The sequence below is a fragment of the Cotesia typhae genome, unplaced genomic scaffold (assembly GCF_013202065.1).
Source record: "Cotesia typhae breed Kobodo isofemale line unplaced genomic scaffold, CoteBio_Ctyphae scaffold_13, whole genome shotgun sequence".
Taxonomy (NCBI): domain Eukaryota; kingdom Metazoa; phylum Arthropoda; class Insecta; order Hymenoptera; family Braconidae; genus Cotesia; species Cotesia typhae.
The window spans coordinates 3880548-3891696 of record NW_027423774.1 but is presented as its reverse complement, the minus strand read 5'-3'; the positions used below and the strand labels follow the sequence as shown (position 1 = coordinate 3891696).

At 32.3% G+C, this 11149-nt stretch overlaps 1 protein-coding gene across 1 annotated transcript; it reads left to right on the top strand.

The window, feature by feature from the left end:
• The first annotated feature begins 3281 nt into the window (after positions 1-3281).
• Positions 3282-8035, top strand: LOC141534663 (aminopeptidase N-like). The gene is made up of 9 exons (XM_074254148.1): positions 3282-3849; positions 4306-4758; positions 4832-5021; positions 5269-5507; positions 5651-6012; positions 6071-6509; positions 6769-7077; positions 7144-7228; positions 7291-8035. Exons 1-9 carry the CDS (start codon positions 3329-3331, stop codon positions 7492-7494), a joined length of 2802 nt encoding a protein of 933 aa, XP_074110249.1. The 5' UTR covers positions 3282-3328; the 3' UTR covers positions 7495-8035.
• The last annotated feature ends 3114 nt before the right edge of the window (positions 8036-11149 follow it).

Genomic DNA, 11149 nt, shown 5'->3' with positions numbered 1-11149 from the left:
ATACACTGCCCCAAAAACAGAGTAAAGAACTTTAAAAAATTAATCCATTAAACCAATTATACCCGAGCTTTTATTTTGGATTCAATTCATATGAATTTTTAAATCACGTTAAATAATTAAAGCGCGCGTCGTTATAAAAAAAAAAAAACATTCATTGAATAATGAATAACATCAAAAAAAAGCTCTTCAATGCGTACTTGGAAAATTTTATCTCGTTAAAGAATTTTTTTTCTTTCATTTATATTTTAATTAAAAAGCTAAATCTCATTCAATTTATAAAATCAATTTTTTATCCTAGAGACTAAAAAAAAAATAAATAAATCCATACTAGCTATTAATTAATATACGGAAAAAACTAAACTGTAATAAATAATAGTCGATTTACCATCTCCAAAATTACCAAAATTTGAAATTTCAGCGGAAATACCCAAACTAAACTCTTGTTAAAAAATTCTATGAAAATCAAATAAATCGTCTCACCCTAAAATATGTTAGGAAATGCCCAAACACAGCTTCTGCTAAAAGCGGAACTCAAAATTCTAATTTTAAAAGGTTTTTCATGGAAATTGAATTTTGACACACCCTAATATATATGTATTTCAACAATTTTTTTTCTAATTGATACTTGTGAGCGTGACAACCCTTATTTATATTTTCCAGTGTCATTTTTGTCCTAATAACAATTTCGGTAACGTCCACTGCAGATCGGTCTGCGAAGAAGCTTCACGAAAAATGATAGAATGTAATTAAAATGAAAGATAGTTGTAAATGAAAGAATAAAGTCAGAGTCAGACAAAGCGGAAATGATTAAATTGATGAAGATACTTGGTGCGAGGAGAAAGCGGACTCGCTCGACAAGAGGAAGGGAAAGGGGAAAATGAGAGGAATAAAGAGAAGAAAGAATGAAGAGAAGGGGAAGGGGATGAAGAGAATATGAAGAGAGGGATGGTAGTTATTATTTTTCATAAATAAAAGAGCCAGTTCTTTGTAAAGCTTCAGCTGTACTAGTGCTGCAGTCTGTATTCTGCAGTGTGTAGTTTGTTCCTCGCTTGTGGATCCGGTTGACCGCGTGTATGCTTGGCATTTGTCATCCGAGATTCCTTTGTTCCGGCGAGAAACAAACGCGAGTTCACGAGCTGTTTCTGACTCACTTTTAACTTTCTCTCCTCCAGTTTATTTCTCTGCTCTTCATCTCCTCTGCTCCTCTGCTCCTCCACAGCACCGCCTACCGTTATCACTCATGCTAGGATTTAAAAAAAAAACTCCCGGGTTTCTCTCTCGCACTTTACTATTACTTCTTTTGACCCAGTCAACCCTCAACAACTAACGTGTCATGTTTTTCGCTGATATGCTTTTATTTATATTTATGTTTATACACTTTATTTAACATAAGCTTTTTATTACTCTCATTACTTATTATGTGATACTTAACACTTTTATCGCGATATTACCATTTGAAAAAATTTTAATTTGATAAGATTAATTTTTTTTTTCATCTTTGCATTTATTTATCAATTTTTTAGAACAAAACTCATGGCTAATATTAATTAATAATAATAAAAATAATTAAAGAACAATTATGTATTAATAAACCCATTTTCCCAATCCAAAAGATTTTTCACGCCCTGATTACAACAATAACCAACCGACTTAACAAATGACTGTTTTACTACGTAAAATAACAATAATCACAGAATTATGATCGAATTGGTAATAATTATAAATTACAACAACAAGATTAAAAGGTCTGTTAAATATGGATTCACATTAACAGAACGAAATAACATATAAACAATGGCATACCCGCAATAATTATAATTACAAAGCTTGTGTAAACTAGATGACGCGTGTATAATAGAAATGCCTGAACATTGCTCTCTACGTCAACGTAGAAAGAGATGCCACAGACAATAATAGATACACACACGCACACATGTATATAGAGAGAGTTTAAACAAGGCCAGGAGAGAGGGTGATTGTATCTCGATGGCAAACACCTGAAAGTCGATCAAACGTCGCCCGAGGATAGCCTCGATTGCACCCTCAATATATTCAGTCTTCCCTTCATCACGTAAATTTCCCAGTTTGATAACACAATCTTGACAAACATATACCTATCTACACACGTTAAATAATCGATAAATTAATGATCGCCGTTAACCCACGGCTAGATAATTTGTAGTTAAAAGCAAACTCCAATAATTGAAAAAAAAAAAAAAAAAAAAAAAAAAAAAAAAACTTATCGACAATCAGATTTATAAAAAAATCTATCTAATTATTATCAAGCGCCGATCATAAATAAAACCCAATAAAAAATTTAAAGTATGAAAATATAGACTAAAAAGTGTGGGCTGGACTATTATTATGTAACCCGATATCGTTGAAGGGGATCTCGTGTCTCCGGATATTATACTTGAGATTCAATAAGCCTCACTTCTAAGTTCTCTATTCCCATCTCTATCTCGAGCTCTTGTAGTAGGCAACTTTGTTTAAGTTCCACAGGGTCAACCGTGATAACCTTTCGGAATAAGCCATCCGATGAGCCCTCGCCATCTCCCTGCATCACTGCCCTACTTATACAAGACCTTACTTATACCTTATCCCTTATACTTATACTTATACTTCAACCCCTTCCACTGCTACTACTACCACCGCAGTTACTGTCGGGGCTACTTATACTGAGACCTTATATCTTTAACTGAACTACAATAATAAATCTTACACTTGCCCCTAATACCGGTTATACGATAAGACTTTACTTATTATCGTCAGATTATAACCCTCATCAATTTTTTATTGAGCTATGAATATCATTATTTTAATTAATTTTCGATTATATTAATTGTTATCTTATATTAATAAATCATGAGGCATAAATTGTGATTTGTGATCAGTATTTTTAGATTATAAGGTAATGATTATTTATTCAATAAATTTTCTTTTAGTAAAAATTTTTCATAAAAAAAATTAAAAAAAATTTTTTTTTATTTATTTTTTATTGAAAATTTCTGTTAAAAAATTTTACGAGCCTTATATATAATTAATGATGTTGCGTGATTGTTTTCCATCATTCGAATTGCAAACAACATCTAAACAAAGTCACGCGTGGCCTTGCAAAGAAACTCGCACAATGCCTGACATATTGACTTACTAAAGTATTCTCATCACCTCATTAGTCTAGTATGCCTTGATCATACATTCATGAATGAATAATCAGAGATTTATTGAGGCCTTCCGCAAGTTATAAAGCATCGATGCATTGTCAAGCTAACAGCGCACTGTCGGTTCAATCGATCCATACACAGTTTCATCAAAGATTAAAAACAAAATGATCAAACAGTTTATCATTGCTTCTGCCGCATTAGTCTGCGCAAACGCTCTGCTGCCGGTGGTATCCGGACCCGGCGACAATTCGAAAACAGCTAAATTTTTAAAAGAGTCCGAAGCAAGTAAACATTATCGTTTGCCTCGGAATACAGCCCCGCGAGTGTATATGATAGAATTCGATCCTGATTTTGTGGGTGAAAAGTTCACGTTCAAAGGAAACGGCAGCATTATTTTTGAAGTACTTCAGCCAACGAGTTCAGTGACTTTACACAGGTCTAGCAAAATAGAAATAGACAAAGCTTACACAAAGCTCATTGGTAAAAATGGAGTCGTGCTGGAGCCAATTGACCAGGAGTGGAATTCTCAGAACGAGTTTTACAGTATAAAGTTTCAAAATAAGCTCGAACCTGGCAATTATGATTTGAAGTTAAAGTGGACGGGTTATGATGCAGGCAATGACTGGTTTGATCCACAATCTGGATTCTTTCGTGAAAAAGACCAACTTGATGATGGCCAAATTCAGTAAGCAGAAAATGGTAATTGTTTTGATGTGGGGCTCTCTTGTTTCTTAACCATAAATTTTATTAATACAATTTTTCAATTTGATTACATTTTTAAATTTGAAACTCAAAAAAATGCAAACTTATCATATTTTTCGTTGAAATTTTTTTCTCAGCTTTTCATACTTAAAAAAAAAGTAAAGTGCTCTATAAAATTAAATTAAAAAAATATCTAAAAAACGTGACAAGTTGGTATTTTTTTTTAATTTTCAAACTTCGAAAAAAATATAATTTTGTAAACTTTTCATGAATGATTCGTAAATTCCCTATCCTCGTAGCAGGAAGTTAAAAATGATTGACAGCTGAATTTTTTTATTTCTTATGACCGACAAACGGTGAAGCTTCACAGCTAAACAATAATCCAAACATTATCACAAATTAAAAAAAAATTTTTTCACAAAAAAAACTTTTATTTTAGATATTTGATTACCACTCAGTTCCAACCAGTAGGTGCACGAGACGCGTTCCCATGCTGGGACGAGCCTGGGATCCGAGCGCAATTCGAAATATCAATAAAGCACTTCCCAAATTACACGGCGCTCTCAAACATGCCCGTTAGAACCCACGAGGAGCTGCCAGATTCCAAGATAGTAGTAACTCACTTTGAAAGATCTGTGGCAATGTCTACGTACCTTGTTTGCCTAACGGTCGCCAACTACAAGCCCCTCAGAGGTGATGGAGGGATCAACACATTCTACGGACTAGAAAGCAATCTACCCTTTCTAAAGCAGTCGCTGGAGATCAGTGAGAAAGTTCTCGAAGCGATGGAAGCCTACACGGGAGTGCCCTACGCACTGCCGAAATTGGATCACGTAACTATTCCCAAGTACCAGGCCACTGGGATGGAGCACTGGGGTCTTGCCAGTTACAAGTAAGCTCGTTTCTGTAAACTTTCTTCACTTAATCATCATAAGTAGGAGAGCTTTAATCGATGTATGCTGCAGCACTCCTGTAGTGACACTTAAGAACACTACTTTGATTCCCGACGATGAGAAATATTACAACGGGATAGTGCTGGTAGCTCATGAAATTATCCATCAGTGGTTCGGAAATCTTGTCACCCCTCTTTGGTGGGACGATTTGTGGTTGAGTGAATCTATGAGCACATATTTTCAATTTAAACTTCTTGACCAGGTAAAGCCGTCGAATATTTAGGCTTTTCTCAAAATAAATTACACTAATCAAAAAATAACTTGATTTAAAAAAGAAATTTTTAATAATTCTTTCAATTATTTAATTGAATTAAATTATCGAAATATTTTTTACAAGACAATTTTTTCATATTAACCAATTTAAAAGCCAATTTATAAAAAAATGATTTAAAAATCGCTTCTTTCAGTCTTCTTAGTGCGTGTAACTCTCTAAAAAAAATTTCTTGTAGATATTCCCCGATATTCACGGAATGGATTACACAGTAATTATTTTCATGAACGATGCATTCGACACAGAAGACTCCGAAAACGCAAAACCAATAAAATGGATACCTCGGAATAAAATCGAGTTTAACAAAATATTCAGCTCTACTACATATCAAAAAGGCGCTGCCGTGCTACACATGTTAGAACACGTCCTGACTAAAGAAGTCTTTCAAAAAGGAATCGTTGGATATCTCAAAGCAAAGTAACGAATTTTATGATCAATAAATAGTGTGCAAATAACCATAAATAGTTCTCAAATACTGAAATTCGTTTTCTTTATTGCACACTTTTGAAACCACATTTATTTTTAAACTCAAGCAAATAAATTTTGTTTACATTTGCCAGCCAATTTCACGGCGTAGTTAGTGACGATCTTGCCGAAGCGTTTCAGAAAGCGTACGACGAGACCTTCAAAGGAAAACCCTTGGATGTCAAAGAGTTTGTGGATCTTTGGGTCGAACAAACGGGCACTCCACTTTTGACCGTAACCAGAAACTACGAAACCGGTGAAACAGTAGTAACGCAGAAAAATTCCCGGGAAATCAATCCGAACAACAAGTGGAAGGTCCCGATAAATTACGCCACTAAATCGAATCCTGATTTCTCATCCACGGTTCCGATGGTTTGGATGAATGAGGACCAGGATACTATCACACTGTCTGACATTGATATGGACGACTGGATCATCCTCAATATTCAGCAGCGAGGTAGCTAATAATTATCATCATCATCATCATCATAAATAAAGATTCATTTATTTTGCAGGGTTTTATCAAGTAAATTATGACAAAGAAAATTGGTACCGACTTGCAAAGTGTCTGGTGGTAAATCACGAAAAATTCCATCCCTTGAATCGGGCCCAGCTGCTAACAGACGCCTGGAGACTCTTTGACACTGATAAATCGAATATTGAAATAATTTTTAACATTACCGCATACTTAGGCCGAGAAAAAAACATCCTGGTCTGGAAACCGGCAGCTGAAATTATTTCCAAGATGGCTGACATAGTTCGTAAAACAGAAACTGAAGATTTGTTCAAATCTTACGTTCTTTCCCTGACGAAAGATATGACGTACAAAGATTTCTCGAGTTACTATACAAGGAACCAACTGGTACCAGTTCTTTGCGATTTTGGGCATCCAGACTGCAGATCAGCCGCTCGGAAACTTTTTACTGAATTTATGAAAAATCCTTCGAAAGATGCGTAAGTATAAGGGTTCGATTTCAATTGATTAATGTAAGTAAATTTTGGTAATTGATTGAATGTTAAACTTCTTCATTTTTGGATCATAAAAATCAATAAATTAACTGGTTAAGTCGGATACAATTGGATTCAATTTTATTCATTCTACAAAATTATGTAACTATAAAAAATGATCGAATCATTTCTAAAATTTTTCACTGTGTGGCCAAAAAACAGCGAATCAAAAATTAAAAAAATTGCCTGAATTTCATATTCCTAGATTTCCGTCCTCTGATTGGGATTGGGTGATTTGCTCAGCACTCCGCGAGCTCGGTACAACCGAATGGGAAAAATATATGAACGACAGTTCCCTGGAAAAAATTGTTCCATCATCAAAGTACCTTTTTGTCAAGTGTACAGACGACAAAGACAAACGCGATAAGTACTTAAACGAAATGTTAGAGTCCAATTCTAATGTCAGTAAAGATTTGGCAACTGAGGTCTTGCAATCATTTATTGAAAGCAATTCCCTAAACTTTGCCTATATACTACAGTACTTCAACGACCACTTTGAAACCATTAGGAAATTGTAATTGTTTTGTTATTTTTTTTCTGTTGAATAACTTTGCAGAAATTGATCTGAATTTCATTTCAGCTACGAGAACGACACAGACAACAACCTGGTAACTCTTCTAGCTCGAATAATTACTGCTGTCAAAACCCAACAACAGTTCGATAAAGTACGTTCTCTGTTTATTTATCTACAGAAAGAAGATTTGCTGAAACAATATTTTCATTGCAGATGAAAAGCTTGATGGAAATGCACGAAGATAAATTTAAAGAAATAATTTCCGATCCCGAGATGACGGTCAAGAGTGTACTGGAGGAAGTCAAGATTTCTGTTTCGCTGGCAGAGCAATTTAAAAAGGAATTCAATAAATACATCGAAAGAAATTTTGTTGCAGATATTGAAAATGACAAATCAAGTATAGATGCTTGCAAGTAGTGATTTTGATATGAAATAATGCCAATCCACCACATCCGGTTATTTAAAGATTAAAGTCCAAAATTTATTCTAAAATTAGTCAACGTTTAAAAATTTTTTTTCGCTCAAGAAAATAACAAGGAAGAAAAATATTTTTTTGTCTCAAGTGAACCTTTTTTTCTGTGTAAATAAAAATTACAAGAATAATTTTTTAAATCTTCTACTTGTCAAATTTTTTCTTACAAATACATAAATTTTTTGGCAAATTTTATCTTTCGATTTAATTCAACAAAATAAAAAAAATGGTGTCGAAATTTTTTTAAAATTACTGTGTAAAATCAACTACAACAGATTTCTAAAGAAATCTACCTAATAAAAGGCCTATTTAGCAAAAATCTGTTCCCGTTTAGCGCGACCGTTCCTAAACCCGAAAATATTTTGTCAATTGTAAGAACAAAAATAACAACAATACCCTTTTATATCGACACTTTTCATTATGTCTTTTAATCAAAAAGTAAGACAAAAAAATAATAAAAATAAAACAAAACGTCAAATAGCTAGATACGTTTGAATTTTTGTTCATAGTCATGACTCTTTTCTTTGTTTAGACTCGTCTCTTTCTTGGATCTTTTGTTTTGATCGTAAAGGTACTTCTTCGAGTACTAAAACTCCGAGACCTCAATTCTCGTTCCCGAAAATCAAACTGAGGCCTGTGATACAAAAATAAAAAAGGATATGTAGATAATGGAGGAAGGTTGGTCTATTCCGTTTTTTAGATTTATTTCAAGACTAGGAGATGAAAATCAGTGGCAAGAGTAGCTACAGCATAAAAAGAAGTTGTACGGCAGTACCTCTGATTCTACTGCTACTTTCACTTCTTTAACTATACAAATAATCCTTCCGGGAAATAATACTAGACGGATACATCCTTTGTTTTAATTCTATTTTATTTTCACCGCTATTTTTATTTTTTTTTGTTTTGATTTCTCGATGCCTTTTTTTGCTAATTTTCGGTAATTATTTACTACCATTGCAATTACTTATTTTATCTAATCCATGGAAATTTAAAGTTAAATTGAAGATTTTTTTATTCAAAGCTTTTGATGATAAAATAACGTCAGCAAATTGAAGATAATAAAAGAAAAAATAATAATGAATTTTAAAGTAAGAAGTTGCTCGAAGGAATTATAATTTAAATACTTTAAGAAACTAATAAGTTTGAATTACCAGTGAAAAGTTTAAAAGTTACTGCGGAATGTCATTTAAATCATCATAAATGGATTATTTTCCTGCGGTACTCACTTCCGTCTGTATAAATGGAGTTGTGTTGAATTTATTTAATATAATTTGTTAAAATAAGATTCGAAAAAGCTCAGGAGGTTAAGTCGATTTCCCATGTGCTTGGTGTTCTAGCGAAACAAAACGAATTAAACTCAGCGTATTTTTCTCTATCTCTTTTTCGTTCCATTTTTTATTATCTTTATTTATTTATTTATTTTCTCTATTATTCTTTTATTTTTTTAATCTATCTTATTGACTGCTCGGAATCTGATAAAGTTATTTCATCTTTGTTGTTTCAATATAACAATGTTTATTTATTTATTTATCCACTAGTCGAATAATGAATAAATTGATGTCATTTGTGATCAATTTTTTTTTATTATTTTAATTTTTCATAAGATTTAAATTATTTTTTTCTTTATTAAATAAAAATAAAAAAATAAATTATTCTTTTAAAAATTACAAAATGTATTTTATTTAACTAAACGTAGTAATTTTTTTAATTTATTATTTTTTACTTTTTACGTTATAATTTGACAAAAAGGCTTAAAAAAAAACTTGAGATAAATTGTTTAAAGTATTTGTTAGTAATATGGATGTTTTTCATATTAAATTCACATTTACTTCTCTGAAAAAAAAATTACGGAGTTTTATTTCTTCACTCCAGTATTCCGACCGATGGTATTGAAAATTCACTCCTGATTTTTTACACTGTCATAGTCAGAAGCTCAAAAAAAATATTTTAAAAAATTATACAATATTCTCTATTTTACATATAAGGTAACGGTACTAAAGTGCCGTTAGTAGCCATCTTTGCACCCTAGGACCGCTTCAAATTCGAGTGAATGAATAAAACATCGAAAAAATTATGATATTTTTTTATAAAACATCCCAATCCTCACAATCATATAAATATAATTTATAATGTTGAAAAGTATTTTCAGAGGGGTATATTAGTTATAATATAAGGGTTGAAGGGACTCAGTATACTAGAATTGATAATACTAATCTTATTATTAAGCTACATTCACTTCAGGACCGCGTAGAAAGCTTACACCTGCGAGAAAGTAGATAAGAAACCTTAGACTGGTCTCGTCAATTCAAGCCTAACCCTTTTGCTTAATTTTGAAAATATGTAAAGTAAAAAATTTATTTTTAACAAAATAAATAAATAAGCAATGAGGTATTGAGAAGTAATAGAGAGATATATATTATATAAAATAATGAAAAATGAAAGTGAAAGAAGTATTAATTTGATAAAAAGTTAAAAAATCGATTTATTACGTGGAATAACTTCAATATCTTGTAACTTAAAAATAAAAAAAAAAAAAAGTACAGAAATGAAAAGAATTCCATGTGGAAATATTTTATAAGTACGTGATAAAGTAGTGCTCGAGTCATCGATAGTACCACCGAAGAGTATCTCCAAGGGATAACAGAATTAATTGGATTTTCGAATGAGAAGTAAGCGAGAATTTCAAAAGCCAAACGATCACGTAGTGAATTTTCCCGCTCAACGACCGAGTGTCAGCACCTTCGCCGTATGCTTTTGGAAGCAGATGCACTAAATAGCCTCGTGGGAGAACTCCTCTCTTGGTCCTCCTCCTCCTCCTCCTCCTCATCCTTTTCCCTTCGGCGGCAGCCCTTAGCGCTTCCCAACCTGCTCCTCTTCATTCCACCCCTGGATTCCTTTCCCCAGTGGATGTGCATTATGGTCTCGTGGTTATACCCCCAAGCGAACGCCAATAAAAAAGGAATGCCGAAAATAAAAAATGAATCGATGGAAAAGAGTTCCAATAAAAAATACATAAAGCGATATTAAATAATGATCGATGTTAATGCATTACTCAAATTTTATTGGTCAATTTATTATTTTATCTCTTGTACTTTTATAAATTTCTTCGTTCGAGAAAAAAATTGCTCTGAACTTAACATTTTTTAAATTATGATGAAATTATTTTAGAGGCAATAGGATTTTGAATTTTTGATTGGTTGACCGTGATTTAGATGATAAATATTATAAAAATAATATTATTGTTAATAATAAAGTCTACTAGTCACTCCTGAAATTTCTCGATATTTTTGTGCTCAAAATGCTCGAAAATCAAACAAGTAGTTGATTTTTACTCAAAAATTTGACAATTGTTTCAGAAAATTTTTTGGAATTTTTGAACCACACACATTATCGAGTTTTTTTAATTTAACTCGATAGAAATTTTCTACTTTAAAAAATTGTTAATTTTCAAAGCGGAAAACTAAAAATCTAAATTTAAAAAAAATAAAAAATAATGAAAACGAAATGGGATGAAATAAAAGAAAAGTCCCTGATGGATTGATTTTCTTTGATCGCTGAGAAAGAAAAATGTTTCCATAAGGCTTTCAAGGCATTACTTAG